This window comes from Notechis scutatus, chromosome 15, assembly GCF_049901735.1.
Source record: "Notechis scutatus isolate UNSWTSFEM ecotype Mainland chromosome 15, rNotScu1.2, whole genome shotgun sequence".
NCBI classification, from domain to species: Eukaryota; Metazoa; Chordata; class Lepidosauria; order Squamata; family Elapidae; genus Notechis; species Notechis scutatus.
This window is the reverse complement of record NC_142023.1, coordinates 10,113,155-10,133,975: the sequence shown is the minus strand read 5'-3', so window position 1 is coordinate 10,133,975 and position 20,821 is coordinate 10,113,155. Positions and strand designations below refer to the sequence as shown.

The window sequence follows — 20,821 nt, the reverse complement described above, 5'->3', positions numbered from 1 at the left end:
TGGCACCAGCATTTAACTCGCACATCCGGAACTCTTCCTAGCTGTGGTTTGTCAAGGAACTGAATAAATCTTGATTATGCTCTTAGACAGCACAAGGACAAACAAAGGCAGAGGATAAGTGGCAAATATAGAACGCTGTCTCCCCTTTTGGCAGCCTCCTTTGATGACTGTATGAATATATTTATAACAGAATTACAGAATGGCAGAGTGGGAAGGGACCTTGGAGGTCTTCTAGTCCAACCCGCTGCCTAGGCAGGAAACCCTACACCACTTCAGACAGATGCTTCTCCAACATCTTCTTAAAACCTTCCAGTGTTGCAGCATTCACAGCTTCTGGAGGCAAGTTGTTCCACTGATTAACTGTTCTCGCTATCAGGAAATTCCTCCTTAATTCTAGGTTGCTCCTCCTCTCCTTGATGAGTTGCCATCCGTTGCTTGTTGTCCTGCCCTCAGATATTTTGGAAAATAGATTTGACCCCTTCCTCTTCTTTGGGGCAGCCCCTGAGATATTGGAACACCGCTATCACGTCGCCCCTTACAGGAATTACAGAGATTTCTAGGATCCATAAAATCCTGCTCTGAATTCCCTTTTTCCTCCGACAATTTCAGAACCATGAATGATTGTAGAGAAAATACCAGAAGCCCTTGATCACTTAAGACAACTGATAAAAACTCAGTTTTAACTTCCACCAAACCTTTGTGCATTGTGCCCAAGTCCCATATAACAAATCACAGGAAAATACACGTTTGTTTGGGCCAATGATCACTTTCAGAAGCGTTAAGCTGAGAAATCTAAGGAAGGATAAATGAGAAACCAGGAGCAGGAAGAGATTTTGGGGAAAAGAAATAATAAGCAATTAAAAAAAATAAACCTAAGAACTTTAGATAAGGTTCTTATCTAACTCATTTGCAGGGAGAATACTAGTCTAGGATATTTGTTGAGGTGTCTTTTTACTATTATATACTTCTGTTGGTTTTATCAACGTATAAAATAACATGATTCGATGACAAGAGGAATCCTGCAATCCCATTAAGAAAAGGCAGGTCTGCTTTTGACACAAGGCAACCCACCTTGCAGATTTTATACCTTCGTGAAACCTAGCAAGAAGGTGGAGACAGGAAGAGAGAAAATGGGAGAATATCGGAGCTCTCCGTCGGATTTGCGCCAATTAAAAAAAAAATATCAATCCCATTAAAACGAGCTGGGGAGGAGAGGGGAATAATTCGCTTAAGGACTGAAATTTTCAAATGGATGAGAATTCCTGCTTGATTTAAAGATAAAGAGGATTTAAAAGGGGGCTGGAAGGACCCTCATCTGTCATGACCCTTTCAGACAGATCAGATGGGGAATCTGCTGACCGGGGCGATCCAGACTCCGTATGAGCAATTTGGCACTGGAAGAAAAGAAGAGTTAATTCTGCAGACTGCAACTTGGCAAAAGAGAGAGAGAGAGAGAGAGAGAGAGAGAGAGAGAGAGGGAGAGGGGGAGAGACCCATTAAGTCTTGCCCTAACATGGCATGCCGTACCACGTCCATGTCCGAATGCAGCACCCATAATCCCCAAAGCTTCTGACAAAAAGGGCACAGAAGAGCCGGTTTGGTCTGGTGGTTAAGGTGCCAAGCTAGAAAGTGGGAGACTGAGTGGCCCAATCACCAGGAGACTGGGAGTTATAGTCCTGCCCTGGGCATGAAAACTGGCTGGGTGAAGTGTAATTAACAGCCGTTTGCGTGCAATCCAATTAGGGTTGACAAAAATGGCGCCGAGGGATGGCTAATTGGACGATTCGGTTCCAACGAGGGACAAACAGCGTGGCTGATGTCTCCCGAGAGGGAAATTAGAAGAAGCGACAAGGAGAGGATAGTTTTTGTCAAGGCGTTCATCAATCAAATGTTCTTCACAGTGTTTGTTCAGCTGGCTTCGATTCAAGTGGTCCAGAATTGGCAGCTGGAACGTACCTGGGAACGTTCCTATCCTCTTATTTATTTTTTTTAAAAAAAATATCAGGGTGAATAATGAACCTTGAAACCCTCATGTTCCTGCACGGAATATCAAGGAAAGACGACAGGGCTATTGGGGAGGGGGGAAAAAGAGAAAAAAAAATGTGCTTATCACCCAGTGAGGGAGAGAGGGAAAATGGGTTCCCATCGGAACCGAGGTGGGAAGGAATCAAATTGAGGGAAATGAATCCGTCCGGATCAAGCGCGATTTGGGAAAAAGGGAAAAGCAGGCGGCCTCGGGGAATCAGCTTACAGCAGCTCTCTAAAATGTTAATATTGTTTTCCCATATCCTGCCGAAGGAAGAGATCCAAGTGCAAGCCTACAAATATATATATAAATATATATCGGTTGGTTCTCATGGAGACTCGACAGAAATAGCAATCTCGTTTTCCAATCTCGTCTCCGACTTGCATGCTGAGAGATTAAGATCAACGCTAAACCGAGATTCAAGAGACAAAATAGGAGGCGGAGCGGTTTTATAGAGTCAGCGTACAGGTAGTCCTCCACTTACGGCCACCAATTGAGCCCCAAAATTGATGTGGATGAGTTTGTCAAGTGAGTTTTGACACACACACACACACACACACACACACACACACACCGTTTTATGACTTTTCTGGCCGAGGTTGTTGGCTTTGCTTGTCAGAAGGTTGCAAAAGATCATCACGTGACCCTGTGACACTGCAACCAGTCGTAAATGTGAGTCAGTTGTCAAGCAGCTGAACAGACGGTAAATTATGTGACCCAGGAGGGGTCCCGCAATGGTCGTAAGTGTGAAAAATGGCCACAGAATCACTTTTTTCAATGCTGATGTAACTTCGAGTAGTCAGTAACGGAAGTGCTGTAAGTCAAGGACTAGTTGTATTGCCCCCAGCAGTCTGGGTCCTCATTTATTCCCCTCCCCTTACAGCACGGGCCCACAAATAGTTGCAAACCGACTTCACTTTCCATTAAATGACTTTAAGGGTTAAATCTATAGGGATGGAATCGTAGCTCGAATGCGTCTTTCTGCCGAAGCCGCATCAGCCATCTGTTAATCGATAACGGCAGAAGAAAATTTATATTTTTCTGATATATATATATTTCTCCAGAAGCTTTTTTTTTTTTTTTTAACAAATTGTAACCAAAACGTTAGCAGGCTGTAACCTTTAAAAGTCGGTAAAATTTCCCAAGAATGCAAAACAGTCGCAGCAGCTTAAAAGGTTCAGAGCTGCTTCTATCGATTGCAAGTTTCTGAGAAACTTGACAATTTATCGGAGTTGTGTGCTGCACAGCGGGGGTGTGGGTGTGGGTTGTGTGTGTTTTTCCTGGAGAGTAATGTCAGAAGAAGAGTCTGTTGCAAACAGATGTTGACTGCTGAGTTTGTTCAGTTAGACTGTTGTTCTTACTAATGTAGGCATTCGGGCTGGGTGAAGTTTTCCACTCCATTTCTGAAAAACGGCTGCAGAGGGAGAGGAAAAAACCACGACAATCCTGCAAGAAGGATGTGGCGGCTTTAATGAGTCAACAAGAGAAGCAACATTGGGGCTCCATGGGGCTCGTAGGAAACATCCAAGAATGAAAGGGGAATATTTGTAGCTCAGGGTTGAAAGGTGGGGGGTCTTCGGTGCTCTCTGAGCTCGGCGGTTTTCTTGCAGACGTTTCATGACCCAACTAGGTCACGTCATCAGAGCTAGGTAAGGAGAGGGCTGGTAAGGAGGATAAAGAGTGCTTACTAGCCCTGATGAGGTTACCTAGTTCTAGTCTCGCTTTAGGCATTAAAGTCGGCAGGGTGACTTTGGACCGAGAGAGAGGAGACGGTGGATTCTAGTCCTGCTTTAGGCATGAAAGCTGGCTGGGTGACTTTGAGCCAATCACCAGGAGACGGTGAGTTTTAGTCCTGCCTTAGGCAGGAAAGCCATCTGGGTGATTTGGTGCCAGTCTCTCTTCCTCAGTCCAGCCCACCTTACAGGGTTGTTGTTGGGAAAATAGGAGGCAGAAGAAGCATTAGGTAGGTTCCCTGCCTTGAGTTATTTATAAAAATACTAAAGGCGGGTCACAAATAAATAGAAGAACAAATGTGATAGTAAAAAAGAACCCCACCAATCTACCTGTCCTTCCATCTCCTTCCTATCCTGGTCTTAAGCTTCAGCCATATTCTCCTCCAGCACCTCTTGGTCCCCTGACCCACGTGAGGCTGGACACAAGTGCTCCGGAGAGATTTAAAAAATGCCTCCTGCCCCAGAGTCCAGCCTCACCGCTCCAAAGATGCTATTAGTCCATTTGCCATTCTATTCAGACAAAAGCACTCTGCTTTCCAGATGAATGATTTTGTTCCTGGGAAATTGCTGACGCAGCTGGAGCTGCCAGCCAGACAATTTCGTAAGTCATAATTCAGAGACATATTTGCCCATCCAAAATAAATAAAAGCTTCCGTAGTAATGCTTGCCGAGGGCTGAACAAGAGCCTGAAGAGGGATGGAACTGTAAACGGTCCACCAAGTCATATAGTAGCCCTTGATTTACAGTGATCCACTTAGCCATTGTTTGAAGTTGTAACAGCACTGAAAAAAGTGGTTTATGACCGGTTCTCGCACTTACGACCGTCAGAGGATCCGCACGGCACACGATGAAAATCCAGGCATGGCAACCAGCATGTGTTTACAATGGTTGCCATGTCCAGGGGTCATGTGATCATTGTTGGCGACCTACCCAGACAACGTCTGACGAGCAAAGTCAATTTGGAGAAGCTGGATTCGCTTCACAATGTGATTCACACAACCACTGCAATGATTTGCATAACAACTGTGGCAAAACAGGTCATAACGTTGAGGCTTCGTTAAAACTGGCTTGCTCACCAACGGAAATTCTGGTGCCAATGGTGGTCGAGAACTACTTATCACATCCTTGTGGAGTTTGGTAAATTCTCACCGTCATTTTGAAAAGTGAGATTATAAAAGCCCAGTCTAGCACAATACCAATGAAGAAGAAGGGGGAAAAAAAAAACAGCTCTCAAAAGAAACCAGCATGGCTGCATAAAGAACTCTCTGACAAATTGAAAGACGAAAAGACCAGTATAAAAAGTGGAAAGAGGGGCACATAACTAAGGCAGAATATCAGCAAATAATTCAGTGTGAAAACATTGCTTGGCTGATACCCAAGCTGTTGGTTACTTAATGCATTCCCGGCAGAAAATTATGTAGCAATGACTTTAAAGAAGGCTGGGGATGAGGTGGTCTTTATTGAAAAAGTAATCTGAGCTCCTTTGGGATGTCAACCATTATTGCCAAGTGTCCAAAATCCCTTTCTTTTCTTTTTCTCTTTTACAAAAAGAGCAAAGGGCCTTAGCTTGCGATCTCCCAGAGATCATCAGAACTTAAGCAAGATTTAATCGCAGCTACCTTAAATTGCTTCCAGTCCCTAACAATTGGCCACGTAGCGTTCGTAACATTTGGAGGGAGAAGACAAGAAACTTCAGGAGTCATGAAGACGTAAGAGAATCTTGCAGGTCTGAAAGTGCAGATTCGCTCGCTGTCTCTTTTCGAAGCCTGACCTAAGTTAGGGAGGTTCCTTTCTCGGTTTCTTCCTCTGTCTGTTATGCAGCTGAGGGCTCCCCGTGCCCTTATCGGATGGTTCCCGAGGCACAGGCTCTTCCTCCATCAGTTGTTCAGTTAGCCACATGGTTGTTAAGTGAATCTGGCTTCCTGATTGTTTGTCACAAGGTGGCAAAAGGGGATCACATGACCCCCTCCCCCGGGATGTGGCGACCGTTGTCCACCCTTAAGATCGCGATCACGGGATCCAAATTCAGACATTCGGCAACTGAATCCATGGGGATGTTGCAACCATCGTAAGTGTGAAAAATAACCCTAAGTGCCTTTTTTCTGGTGCTGTCGTAACTTCGAATGGACATTAAATGAAATGGTTGTAAGTCATTCCTTTAAATCACCCCAACATCAGGTAGCCAACGTAAGCTGATTATATAGACTGACAAGAGGCAGGGAGTATGTCCCCCAACTTGTATCATTCTTCAAAAATCAATTCTGGTGGGTTTTGGGTTTTTTCCCACTTGCTAATTTAATGTCCAAAAAATTCAGCCTGCGAGGGACGGCATGATAAGCTGCACGAGCAGGATATCAAAAACATCTCCTTTCATACTGCACATTATTGGAAAATGATCTCTTCCTTATTAATGCAATTCCCCTTTTGTATAAAAAAGGGATCTCTGTCTCAAAAAAGCACACAGTATTTTAATCTTTAATTATATTAACTCTTCCAGGGAGAAGCAGAGACCTAGGCCCGTGGATTATTCCTTTATTGCATATTATCTCGGCGGTGCTTAATGAATATTGTTAACTTAATGCAGCGTTTGCCAGTAAGGGCCTGTGAGTGAGAGAGAAAGAGAGGGAGAGGAAGCGGGGAAAGGCAAAATCAGTATCGTAGTAAAGACATTTAGAAGAGTCGAAGTTATTACTCGAAGTTTAGCTTTCTCCGATCTCTCCGGAATAGAAATCTTTACTTTGGCAGATATTATTTCCTACTTTTTTTTTTTTTTGCTACAGCAAATCACTGTTTGCACCCACGGTTAGAATTAGACAAAATTCCTACAAAGTTGTACGGATAGAGGAAGACAACAAAGGTTGGATACAGGACCAATTCTGTCTATAAATTAAGATCTAGCCATCCATCCATTAATCCCTTTTATCTATTTGTAAAATCTATCTTATCATCTCTATTTGTGTCTGTGTCCATCCATCCATCCATCCATCCATCCATCCATCTGTAGTATATCTCTATCTATGCATCTATCCATCCATCCCTTTTCCTCTGATCTATCATTCTATCACTCTGCATCTCACTCTATCATTATCTATCCATCCATCCATCCATCATCCATCTCTTTTCCTCTGATCTATCATTCTATTGCTCTATCATATCTATCATTATCTATCCATCCATCCATCCTCCATTCATCTCTTTAATCTATCATTCTATCACTCTATCATATCTATCTCACTCTATCATTATCTATCTATCCATCCATCCATCCTCCATCCATCTCTTTTCCTCTAATCTATCATTCTATCACTCTATCATATCTCTCTCACTCTATCATTATTTATCTATCTCTATCTACAGTATCTATCTATATTTATTTCTTCTATCCTATCATCCATCTATCACTCCATCCATCCATCCATCCATCCATCCATCCATCCACCTATCTTCCATCTGTCTATCCATCCATCCACCCAGAAGAAATTCTCCAGTTTTGTACTTACAGGCTCAGCTGTACTTTGAAAAAAACAACCAAGGAAAAAGAATGCTAACCAGTATAAATTAATCTACTTCAGGTTGATATGACCATGGAAAAGCTCAGAGAAATTCTTTATTACGGCCAATGATACATTACAGACATAAAATGAGCATTAGTTGTGAAATTAATTAAGCATGTCAATCTAACGGCTGCGCGTCTTGCATTTTACATGACTAAATTTGGCTCCACTCAAAGAGAGAGAGAGAGAGAGAGAGTGAGTTAGTTATTGGAACCCAAGACTGATGGTTGCATATAAAACTGATCAGAATGACTAGGAAGTTTGATTAAGTGGGAGGCGACCAGCTCAAGGTGGAAAGCGACATAAAACAGAGCATGGAACAGGATGGAACTATTCTCCACTGAATTCGGTTTTTCTAAATGCTTTTACAATCTGGGGGAGACGCTGTTTCCGACTCTCAACTCTGCAGGCAAAAAAGAGGGGAAAGAGTCACAGCCCCCCTTTGAGGGGGTTTTACAGGGGAGGAAGAGGAGAAAAAGGGAGAAGGAAAGAGCAAAGGAAGGAGGGAAAATAACCCTCAGCCCAGTTTCAAGGAATGACATTGAAAGAGAGCTGACGGTGTGGAGATTCGATCAGGGCTGATTCCAGGGGAAACCTCCATTTTGCCTTTCATAAATAAAAGCCCTTACTGGCTATATAAATGGATTAAATAAGCACATTATGAGTAGCAGTGGCGCAGTGGTTAGAGGGCAGGACTGGCTCCAGGTTGACTCGGCCTTCCCTCCTTCCGAGGTGGGTCAAATGAGGCTGACTCTGTAAACCGCTTAGAGAGGGCTGGAAAGCACTGGAAAGTGGTATATAAGTCTACGTGCTAGTGCTATAAATATATTTTAGGTCCGGAACTGAGGTATCTATCTGTCCGTCCATCCATCCATCCATCCATCCATCCATCCATCCATCCATCCATCCATCATCTCTCTCACACACCTAATCTATCAATCCATCTAATCTATCAATCCAACCACACACCATTTATCTATCCATCAATCCACCCATCCATTTATAACACCACTCATTCATAGCACATCTCTCTCTTTCCATCCATCCATCCATTCATCCATCCATCACTCATCTGTCTATGTTTCTATCTATCCACCCATCCATCCACATCCATCCATTTATGTCATCTCTCTCATTCATGGCATCTCTTTCTCTCTCTCTCCCTCTCTCTCTCTCTCAATTTTATTTTTTGTTTTAATGATTTCTATCATGTTTTCATTATAGTTGCCTCAGCGAGATGCTTAGCATTGCAGTTTGATCATTTTTTTATTTTTCATTTAAAAAGGGGCTAACCAAAGATTTGGAAAATCTGCTTGTCTGGATCACATTGTTCTAGCATCAAATGAGGTCAGCACTTGTCCAAATCCCCCCCTTCTCTCCAAACTATGATTAAACCTGGTTATATGGGCTGTCAAATTTCAAGATCGAATCATGGACGTTCCACAACACTCCCCAAAATCTCCGAAGAGAGGGCGAGAAACCCAAAAGCAATTCCACACACACACACACACACACACCAAATTCCCCTTATTCCCTCTTCTCCCAGTCTCTCATTTCCACCCGCCCTTCCCAAAAAAGTGCCATTTTTAAATCAGGTCCCGACTGGAGGATTCTCAGCCAGACATAAAACCTATTTCCTCACCCGGTAGGGAAATCCGGGGGGACGAGCAGCTCACCTCAAAGTTTTAAGCAATTATTTAATTTCAGCCCCTCGTTCCATTTTTCTTGTCAGGCTGATGGAGAATAATGAGCAAATCGGAGAGAAACTTATAAGCAAAGCATGGAGCCGGCTTTGTTGGGTGGGGAGGACGGCTGGGGGAAAAAATCACACATATATGTATGCACACACACACACACACACACACACGAGACAGAGGACAATCCGTCAGTCTGCAAACGATGGCAGCTAGGTGGAAAACTGAAAAGAAACGTTCCCTGTGTCCTTTTATGCCCTCACCCATCTCTGCCCATCTCAAACTACTTCCACAGAGCGGCTCCATACTTCACAAAGATGCACCAGGACCCTCCATTGACAGGGTAGTATCCCCACAACAGGTTGACCCAATTCCCACATTGCACCAAGCTAAGACGCTGAGCTTGTCGATCAGAAAAGGTCGGCGGTTTGGCGGTTCGAACCCCCAGCGCTGGTCACAAAGTGAGCGCCCATTACTCATCCCAGCTCCTGCCAACCCAACAGTTCGAAAGCATGTCAAACATGCAGGTAGAACAACAGGGACCCCCTTTGGTGGGAAGGGAAGGGCGTTCCATGCGCCTTGGGGGTTTAGTCAGGCCGGCCAGGTGACCACGGAGACGCCTTCGGACAGCGCTGGGTCTTCGGCTTTGCAACGGAGATGAGCAGCGCCCCCTAGAGCCGGAAACGACTAGCATGGATGTGCGAGGAGAACTTGTACCTTTACCTTTTAGTTTGGTCTCATGTTGAAGGCAACAGGCTAGAAAGTGGTAAATTGTGATTTCTAACCCAACCTTAAGCATGAAGGCCGGCTGGGTGACTTTGCAGCAATCACCAGGGGGCTGTGAGTTCTAGTCCTGCCTCAGGCCCGAAAGAAACCAGCACTTCTGACCCACAAAAACCAGGATTCCTTTTGTAAACCAGGTTTCATTCAAAGGCCTTTCACACATGCACACGGTGGACACTTACTGAGGTGGTAACACCAAGGTGGTGGGCTGAGCTTTTGGCCTGCGCTTGGCGGAGACCCCCATCTGGTTCGCTGACCTCTTCAAGGACTGCTGATTCAGAAGACCAGAGGCCAGGCCGGTGTGATACTGTAGCTGGAAATAAGAATAAAAATGACAAATGCTCATGAGGTTGAGGGACAAAATACTAGGAAAGAATCAGGGTAGTTTTATCTTATTTTGGGTAATAGAAACACCACTTTGTATTGTGAAGATTGTACCATAACAGTAGGATAGCTAGTTTGGTCTACTGGTTAAGGCACCAGGCCAGAAAGTGGGAGAGTTCTAGTTCCACTTTAGGCATAAAAGCTGGTTGAGTGACTGTGGGCCAATCACCAGGAGACGGTGGTGAGTTCTAGTCCCATTTTAGGCATGAAAGCCAGCAGGAGATTGGGAGTTCTAGTCCTGCTTTAAGCATAAAAGCTGGGTGGGTGGGTGACTTTGGGCCAGTCACAACCTCTCAGCACGGCTCACCCACCACACAGGGTTGTTTTGGGGAAAATAGAAGGAGGAAGGAGGATTAGGTTTGTTTGCCAACTTGAGTTACTTGTAAAAATAATAAAGCAGGATACAAAAAATATTAAAAAATGAATACCGACAACAGAAGAGCGGTTTAGTAAAAGTGATGGAACTAGCAGAGAAGGTAAAATGCTCAACTCCTCTCATTAGAATAATTTAAAAAAAAAAACATTTGCACAATGTAACTCTCAACGGAAGCCTTTGTTGGACTTTTGGTTAAAAAAATAGGGTGGGTGGGTGGGATCCGTACCAAATTATGACATGTGGATTTGAAGATTGGTAAAAAATTACTGACAGTTTGAAAAATGGACACCATAGTAGAATTCTAAAGTAAGCATTGAATTTAAGCTTCATTTATATCTTTCATAAAAGAAGTTAGAAGCGCTTTTTGGAGGAGTTTTCTTTCTTTTTTTGTTTTGTTTTGTTTCTTGCACTTCTATGCTCTTTTTCTTTATTCTTTCTCTCTCCCTCCATTCCTCTTTCTATTTATGTTCCTTTCTTTGTATTTTTATGTTCTATAAAAAAAAAACCTTAACAAGTTAGATTAAAAAGAATGAGGGATGTTCAAACACCAAGAAAGGGCCTCCTTTTATTTCATTCCATTGCTTCCTTAAGCCAGGATGAGGAGGATTTTGGCCCAGAAACTGAGCCTCCCTTCCCAAAAAAGTGTCGTTTGATGCCACCCGAAGCATTTCCCCTAGAAAGCATGGGCTCTGGAAGAAACTAGACCACAGTTGGCCATATGGTGTTTTGTGGTCTCTCTGGCCAAACGTCCTACGCTTTGTCTGGGAAATGGAAGGACTTTCACAACAAGCGTGATGAGGCCTCCGACATCAGCAAGGGACTGAGAAGATGACAACCAACAATGTGGCCAAATGGAGAGAGGTTTATCATGGGAAGGCTGGCCGTTTTATTTTTAGGAAGGCAGGCCTTTTCATCTGGAGACGAGGGACTTCGCAGGGTCTGGTTTACAGAAAATCTTTGCAAGCAGAGGCCACGATGGATGGATGGATGGATAGATAGATAAGAGATAGATAGATAGATAGATAGATAGATAGATAGATAGATAGATAGATAGATAGATAGATGATAGATAGAGTGGATGGATGGATGAATGGATGGATATATATGTGTGTGTGCATGTGTGTGTGTATATCCATCCATCCATCCATTCACCCACTACCCACCTACTTATCTCTCTATCCATCCATCCATCCATCCATCCTCCCTCCCTCCTTCCCTCCATCTAAGTAATTCAGCACCTGCAGAGACAGCGGTACAGAGGGTTACCGATACTAACAACCAGTCGTATAAGCGACTGCTCTGAGTTTATTTTCTTTATTTCTGTATTTATATTTTCTATTTCTGAACTGCCCATTTCCCTCCACAACCCTGTTACAACAGCACTGAAAAAAAGTGGTTTGCAACCGGTCCTCACGCTTCAAAACACCATTCCTCCGAGTCTGCTTTTTTTGGAAGAACGGACCATAAACTAAGGGACAAACTAATTTGCGGAAATGCATGTTCTTTTGGCTGATCTCGATTCTCAGTCGGTAATTTAAAGGCCTTGGAGGGAGTTACCAACTTTCTTCTCTCCGCATTCCTCGTTTTTTTTGTGGTTGGGGGGCCAAATATTTAAGTACACAGGAATGCCCCAAAGACGTCTTCCTTTCCATTTGGAGAAAACCGAGCCAATTACAGTCCTGAGGGTCAGCACGTCCCCCACTGAAAGCGCCTCATTGTTTCGGGGACTTGGAACAGGCTCGTCGGGCCAATCCAAAAATGATCAATTTACTCGTCCCGGTTTCTTAACTGTCCGCGCCACATAATCGGAGGCTCAATTAAGATAATGCGTGGATTACACATTTACAATTACAATTTGGAGCTGGAGAGCCGAGGAAGGAAAAATAACTGGACCATTAAGGTAATGGATTGTGATTAGTCCTAGGCATACAGTGGCTCAGGGAAGATGGTTTAAGAGGGAACGCCGGAATAGGAGAGGAGGGAAGGAAGCCTGTTAGTCCATATGGATGTTGACTGGAAATACTACAGGAAAACCCAGTGTTGTTAATCTGTAGTCCTTGGTGCACTCTGAGCTTGGTTGTTTGCAGACGTTTCACGACCCAACTAGGGAACATCATCAGAGGTAGTGAATGTGGCTTGCTCCTTGTTTATATACAGTAGTTCTGAGATTTCTTGTTTTCTTGAAGACATTTCAGTACCCAACTAGGGAACATCATCAGTATTACATTAGAAGGGTGTGGGTGGAATAGAGGAGGATGACTGTGGGATCCTTGGTGCTGTCTGAGCTTGGATGCTTTCTTGCAGACGTTTCATCACCCAACTAGGGAATACCATCAGTGCTAAGGAGTGTCCTGGTATGCCCTCTCTACTCCTCAGAGTAGCTCCTGGGTGGTTTCCTTGCAGCGTTTATATACATCAGTGCTAAGGAGTGTGGCTCTCTCCTGTTTATATACAGTAGCTGAGCTGGGTGGTTTCCTTGCAGACGTTTCATTACCCAACTACATGACATCATCTGTGCCAGTGAGTGTGGATTCTTGAGTATGACTACACCAGATACAGACGCATCTCAAGAAGACGCTTAATTCCATAGTGATATTTGTGTAAATGCTGTCCACCTTTCAGACTGAGAAGCAAAATCGAAGGAATGATCACAAATCACGCCGGCAAGTCCAATTAATTGCATCCAACTCACACCCAGCAAATGGTCTCGCCGTACCCAACACCTGCAGAATAAAAATAGAAACAAAACCTCCAAGCCACCTAATCTTTTTTTTTTCTTTGAGACCCATGTTAGAAAAAAAAGAAATGGGACGAAGGGAAGAGAGCAAAACCGTGCTTGGTAACACCGTTCCCGTTTCGGCAGCTGATATATATCACGCGGTCCAGAGGGCCGTCCGTAGGCTTACGCCGTTCTTCGTTCTTCTCTGCCAGAGAAGAGAAAGCGGGGAGGGGGAATCATTTCACCCCAAAACCCTGGCCTGGAGGCTGGAGAAATTTGGTGCAAATCTGTGCTTCTCACGTGAGATGCCCGAAATGGGAAATCCATGAACGCAGGGGGGACGGTAGGAGTTTGGAAGACAACGCTTCAAGATGTCAGACGCTCCTGGTTTTTCCATCTTCGCAGCTCGAATTTGCAACGAGAACCAACGTTATGGTCTATTGTGTCCCCCCCCCCCCCCATGAACAACATCCTCCCCCCTTTTCCTTGCCTTCCTTCTCTCATCCTTCTCTTTTATTTTCCTTACCCTCCTCCTCCTCTCTACAAGCACAACTTCCTTCTAGCACTGATGGGTCATGAAACGTCTGCAAGAAAAACCACCCAGCTCAGAGCTTCTGTATATAAACAGAGAGAAAGTCCCACTCCCTTCTAGCACTGATGACGTTACCTAGTTGGGTCATGAAACGTCTGCAAGAAAACCACCCAGCTCAGAGAGCACTAAGGACTTCTCATTTCAATCCTGAGCTACAAATATTCTCCTTTATAGGAACCAATTCAAACCAGCAGCCACAACTGAAGGAACCCAGGGACTCTGCGCAGACTATTCTCGCAAATCAAGAACTGGCCTCTTAGGGCCCCCCCACTCCCCTCCCATTGCTGTGGGGTCAATTCTCTGCCGTGCCCGGATCAGAGAGACTTGGAGCAAAGCAATTCATGGCTTGCCTTTCCCCATCTTCTTCCAATAAAAGCAACAACTCGCCATCTACCTGATCCCTTTACTCCGTCCTGTCACTCTGAATCAGCCACAGCCAATCAGATTCCCCCAAGGAATCTTATTATAGCAAATTTCTGGGCGGGAGGGAAGAGAGAGAGGCGGCCCCGGGAATCCCTGAACGCCGGCTAGATAATTCTCTATTGCTGCTGCCGTTGTAGACGTCTTCAGAACAGATTGAACCAGAGCGTCTACGGTGGTAGACCACGTAATTTATTAGTTTAAAGGGCTGTATTGGCAGATGGTTTAACCCTCTTAACCGTTGTCGGTCTGTTTCCCCCTCCCCAAACCGTAAAGAAAGGAACAACTGTGTTCTTAATGGGTGGCAAGGTAACATCCACGACCGCTTGGACCAAAGGAAGCAAATCGGCAAGGAAAAAAAGGAGACAAGAGAGCTTGCGAAGACTTCGGTGGGTTTTGCTTGGAAGCCGCTGCAACCAGCCGCCCCCAAACAAGAAAACAACCGCTGTTTCTTAGGGTCTTGCCTCTTAAGTTTCTAAGCCTTATGAGGCAGTCCAGATTAGATGTCTGACTAAAAGCAGCAGGTCTAACTTTATTGTAAGGTTGCATTAAGAGACTCTTGCAAGCCTGAAATTACCTTTCTCCCCCTTCTCATCTTTACAGCCCAAGAAACTAGGGAGGGTCTCTTCTGAGATGTTTGCCACATCCCTGTTTCTTCTTGGGTGTGATGACCCCGGGGCGTGACACAAAAAATAACCAAGTCACAAAAATAGAATAAAGTTCCTTTAATGCCTCCAACTTGGCTTCAAAACTCCAATTATCCTTGAATGAAGAAAAAACCTCCCCCACAAACAGTTGCGAAAAGGAAGAAGTGCCGTTCAAACTCAAAATACATATAAATTATAAGTAGGAAAAAACAACACAAACCACACTGAAACAATTTATGAGACACGGCAGGATAAGGGCTTGAAGACGTCCACAGATATCGAAATACACACACTGGGAAGGACGCCAGAACTCAGATAAGCAATGAAAGACTAGAATTATTTCACGCTTTGCTTCCAGCACTGGGCCATGCGCAGTTTGTCCTTTTAAACAGTCCTCACAGCTGCAGCCCATGAAGGGGATCAGGGCCCTTTCCTTCCCGTAGACCACACCATTCCCGTCTCTCCCTTATCCTCTCTTCCCTGCGTGCCCTAGGATGAAGATGGAATGGGCCTGGGTCTTCCTCTGAATGCCCAGCCGGCCTGTGCCCTTCCCCAGTTCCTCACAACCTCCAGAGCCACACTCCCACTCCCTGTCGGCTGTTCCTCCTCTCCCTCAGGGTCAGTCTCCAACAGGAGCATGACCCTGGGGCTCAGCTGCCTTTTATCTGACTGCTGCCTAGCTCTTTCTACTGGCTGCCAAGAAACAAAGTCCAGCGACCTTTTGAAAAAAAAAAAAACACTTTTGGGACAGTTTGGAAAACTGCCCAACTCTTGATTTTGTCAAATCTTGGAAGGATTAGGAAATTCACATCACAATTTCTTGCAAGATATAAGCTATAATAAGGTTTGGTGGGAGAACCACTCAATCGCACAAAGTACAAAGAATTTGCCAGATTCTCAGAGTTTTATGTGTGTGTGTGTGTGTGTTTTTAAAAGACTTTTCATGTTTATTTTTTATATGGGAAGACCCCCAGGGCTTGAAAATGTGGCTCCCTTTGCTGTAAAGTTTCCTCACGAATCATCTCTTCACGTCATTTTTTTTTTATTACAAGTTACATTTTCACTCAGCAAATATATTCCACCTCTGCATTGGGTGGGAAATCATTTCAGGTACAGGTCACAAGACCATACCTTGTCCAGGGGTGACGATGGTAATAAAATTAAAAACTATTGCTGTCCAGGAAGCCCCGTGAGATCAAAGGGACAGTGGTGTAACTCCAACACTGGGGAAAAATAGCCGACGGAAACACCTGCCTAGAGAAGAACAGCAATATCTGCAGAAATATAAATCCGTATCCTGCAATAATCTACATGTTTAGAAGATGTTGCAAAAAGTGGGTAACAAACCACATTGCAAACAAGGAGAAGCAGATGAGGCTACCGCAGAGTGTGGTTGGGCTCTTCATAAGTCAAGATCTATCTGTGTAGATTAAAATAATATTAATTCTGGGAATCCTAGTGAAAAATCTGCAGAACAGGTGACAGGCAGTCCTCAGATAACGGCCACAAATGGGGCCAGAATTTCTGTGGTTGAGCAAGGCAGAGGGTTGTGGGTTTTTGTTTTTTTTTGCAAATCGTGTAATTGAGTTGTCTTCACCTTCCTTTGAGCATCTTTAACCCTGTTACTCCGCCAACCTCATGTTCACTTTTTCCACTGTCGATCAACCAGCAAAAAATAGCTAAAAGGAAGGCGGCATTTTGGGGCCAAACAAACAACACGGTTGCTTGGGAACAGAGGATGGGGGAAAACCGCTTCTCTGCAAAGCTGAGATTCTGGTTAAAAATTGATGGAGAAACTGACCTGTGTTTACGGAGATTCGAAGTCATGGGTTGTCCAAACGGTGCTTTTTTTCCAAGAGGCAAGTGGACTGTTTTTTTTTCTTTGAAGACATTTCGCTTCTCCTCCCAGAAGCTTCTTCAGCTCTGACTGAATACTTCAGTTTCCCCACCATTCACTCAGAGCTGAAGAAGCTTCTGGGAGCAGAAGTGAAATGGCTTCAAAGAAAACCAAAGGAAGTCCAGTTGCCTCCTGAAGAAGCACCTTTGGGAAAAACTGACTTGTGGTCATGGAAACTTGGTGGTTTGATTTCTTAGGACAGTCTGCATTACTATTCCTGTTAATCTTCTCATGGTGGGGGTGCCGTGATCATCGTAAGTGTGTGTCAAACAAGCCTAAGTCGCTCCTTTCAGCAACAGGGAAAGCTTCCGACGAGCGCTGAATGAGGTCAAGGATTGCCTGTTTTTATGGAAACACGGCGAGGCCCTTTGATCAAACCCAGGGCAGGAAAAACCCACCAGGCTGCTAAAAAAACCCCGCTCTTATTCCTCTCGTTTAGCCCTCGCAGCATTATCAAATTCCAGGATACCGTTTGCCAGAAACAGCTCTAAATTTAGCACCGACCCATTAAAGCTCTTCGAAGTGTTAAAACGGGCGGGTTTTGTTTTTTGTTTTTGCTTTAAAAAAATGTTTAAAACCCATCAAGTTGGATTGAGGGGGAAAAAACAGGTTTTAAGAAAGGCTGGGGGGAGTGAAGTGGCCCCCACCTCTTTATAATTCGCTTCCTTGCTTTTTCTCTCCCCCCCCATTTTCCACCGCAGAGGACATAAATCAAAGAAGTGCTAAGGAGACCCATATATCACCAACTGGCATTTCAAAACTATTTACGGAATCCATAATATTCTTGATGTGAAACAAGACGCAGAAAGAAAGAAAGAGAGAGAGAGAGAGAGAGAGAGAGAGAGAGAGAGCTTTGTAATGCTTTGGTTAGGCCACACTTCGAATACTGCATCCAGTTTTGGTTGCCTTGAAGTTTTAAAAAAGATGTTGAGACTCTAGAAAGAGTGCAGAGAAGAGCAACAAAGAGGATTAGGGGAAACATACGATGGACGGTTGCAGGAACTGGGCCTGGCCAGTCTAGGGAAGAGAAGGACCAGGGGAGACAGGAGAGCATCTTCCAGTATTTGAGGGGCTGCCCCAGAGAGGAGGAGGAAGGGGTCAAGCTATTTCTCAAAGTACCCAAAGGCCAGACAAGGAACAACGGATGGAAACTGACCAAGGAGAGATTCAACCTGGAAATAAGGAGGAAGTTTCTGACAGTGAGAACAATCCACCCATGGAACAGAAGTTGTGGGAGCTTCATCCCTGGAGGCTTCCAAGAAGAGACTGGAGTCCCGTCTGTCAGAAATGATGTAAGGTCTCTTGCTTGAGTGGGAAGGGTTGGACCACATGACCACCAAGGCCCCTTCCAACTATTCTATTCTATTCTGTTTTGTTCTGTTCTGTTCTGTTCTGTTCTATTCTATTCTATTCTATTCTATTCTATTCTGTTCTGTTCTGTTCTGTTCTATTCTATTCTATTCTCTATTCTATTCTATTTTCTATTCTACCCTACTCTAGCAATAAATCAACAAATTATAAAGAAAACCCAAAACAAACTCAAAGAACAAACTTGAGGGAGCGTTAAGTCTTTTTCGGCTGTGGGTTTTTCTTTTTTAAATGTTTCTAAATGAATTCATGTGGCAGGGCTTCTCTGGGACTGACCACAATGCGTGTGGCTCCTTTGGCATCGATGGGGGGGGCATATTTTTGCATATCGCCTACCCCACCTACCCCCCTGCCTTCCTTTCTCACGGCTCTGCTTTGCCACTAGAAAGCATTCGGCATTTCATTATCTAGGGAACCTGAGCGTGTTTTGCAAATTAATTGAGGCGTGGGAGGAATGGCATCTGCTATTGCAAAAAAAAAGAAGAAGAAGAAAAAGAAACCCACGATTTAATGATTGCAGCAAAACTCGAAATTTAAAAAAAAAATGGGGGTGGGGGAGGAGGAAATAAACCCTGCGATAAACTGTCAACAATTAACAGGTGGGAGCAGGGCCTCGGTAGATGTTCTTTTACAACCGATCTTGTCACGTTTCTTTGGGAATGGCGATAGTTTCTTCTTTGCCCCTTCATTAAAAGAGGGTAAAATATTTAGCAGGGGAAGAAAAGGTGGAATTGGAGAACAAGAACGATAGGAATTTTTTTTGGGGGGGGGGCGAGGAATGCTGCTGGGCTAGAAATAGTTCTCAGGTGTTCTTTCAAGGTATTATACTCATGGACTTACAACCATTTGGGGGAGGGGGAGGAGGAAGAGAAGGACAAAAAGAAGGAAGAGGAAGAGGAGGAGGAGGGGAGGAGGAGGAAGGGGAGAAAAAGGAGGAGGGAAGAGGAAAAGGGGAAGGAGGGGAGGAGGAGGAAGAGGAGAAAAGGGAGGAAGAGGAAGAGGAGTGGAAGGAGGAGGGGAGGAAAAGGAGGAGGAAGAGGGGAAGGAGGAGGGGAAAGGAGAGCAAGGAGGAAGAGGAGGAGGAGGAAGAGGAGGAGGAGGACAACAACAAAACAAGAACAAGACAAAGGAGAAATAAAGGAGGAAAAGAAACGTGGAGGAGAGGAATCTAGACATTTTGTGTTCTGATATCTGGGGCTTTGAACGTGGAATGAATCCAGTTTTACTGTGCTTTATTCAACAAGCCAACGATAAAATAAATTTGGAACGAGCTTGCTGTGCCAGCCTATCTACAGAAAACATATTTAAATCAACCAAGTGAAGATGATGCTGTGATTTTAATAATGGGCACTGGGGAGGAGAAGAAGCCCTCTTTCTGAGGTATCTTTCTGCTTCAAATGACAGGGATTTTTCAGAAAGCCCCCTGACCAAATCGAGCAGGTGCTGTTAGAATTTTTATGTCCTCTTCCATTTCAATTTGCGGCTTTCCCACAAGGCAACTCAGCCTCCTAATCATCTATCCTAAAGTGAGAGGTGCTTTCTCTGTTCGCTTGCTCGCTATATATTAATAATAAAAGAGTACAGATCTCACGGACAGCAGCAGCGTAACGTTAACAGGTACAAGCCAACCTGAATGGAAATGAAATTGTATATATTATCGGAGCCTTTAATGGGCTGGGGGGAAAGGGGAGAGGAGATCTTAGCTGGAAAGGCCAATTTAAATCTCATTTTATGCCCCGCAGGCACCCAATCCTGTCAGTCCTTAAAATAAAAGTTTGGAAAAAAAAAAAGCAAGGTGGATTCACCCTCAAGGCCACCTTTAGTGGAGGGTGGGGGGAAGCAAGGTCATAAGGGGGTGCCATTTATTGGGTCAAGAAAGTCGGGCAGCATTCAGGAAATATCAGGACCAGAAGGTTGGAAGGGCAAGGAGGAGGAATAGAAAAGGAAGGAAAAGAGGCGGCGGGCAGGAAGGAGGAGGAGGAGGAAGAGGAAGGGGAAAGGAGGAGGAAGGAGGTTGAGAAGAAGAGGAAGAAGAGGAGGGGGAAGAAAAAGAGGAAGAGGAAGAAGAGAAGGGGGAAGAAAAAGAGGAGAAAGACGAAGAAGGGGAAGAAGACGGAAGGAAGGAAGGAGGAGGCTGAGATGAAGAGGAAGAAGAAAGAAGAGGAGGAGGAGAGGTGGAGAAAAGGAAGAAAAAAAAGGAGGAGAAAGAGGAAGAAGAGGAAGAGGAAGAAGGAAGGAAGGAGAACTGCCAGAATGAGTGACGGGAAGCCAGAGGCATCAGCAAAAGGGCTGGTTCAGACAACATTGACTTTGATCAAGACAAGCTGCCAATATTCTTATTTTATATGAGCATTTCCAAGAATTGTGTAAAAGCTGCCGTTTCGGGTCAGTCTTTATCGCTGAAAGATCAGAGTGGAGGCTGACACAGACAAGGTATTAATCGTTATTAGTTTCACTTGGATTTTTCTTTCTTTTCTTTTCTTTTCTTTTCTTTTAAACAAGGTGCTATTTACTCACGCCCCAGAATCCCTCGATTGGAATGGCTGAAGCCACAATCACCCAAAAGATAGAGACAAAGATAAAATCCAAGTTCAGACCCCAATCTTCCCGGCCCATTATTATTTCATA

General features: G+C 44.3%; 1 protein-coding gene across 4 annotated transcripts in view; it reads right to left on the bottom strand.

Moving 5' to 3' along the window:
• MED27 (mediator complex subunit 27) overlaps positions 1-20,821 on the bottom strand; it is a 64,965-nt gene that overhangs the window by 29,943 nt on the left and 14,201 nt on the right. For all 4 annotated transcript variants that reach the window (XR_015745425.1, XM_026687295.2, XM_087944133.1 and 1 more), the window contains exon 3: positions 9,973-10,103. Coding sequence is in view for 3 of the 4 variants with exons in the window: in XM_026687295.2 (XP_026543080.1) it covers positions 9,973-10,103 (131 nt within the window). In the remaining variant the exon portion in view is untranslated. The remainder of the gene's footprint in view (positions 1-9,972; positions 10,104-20,821) is intronic.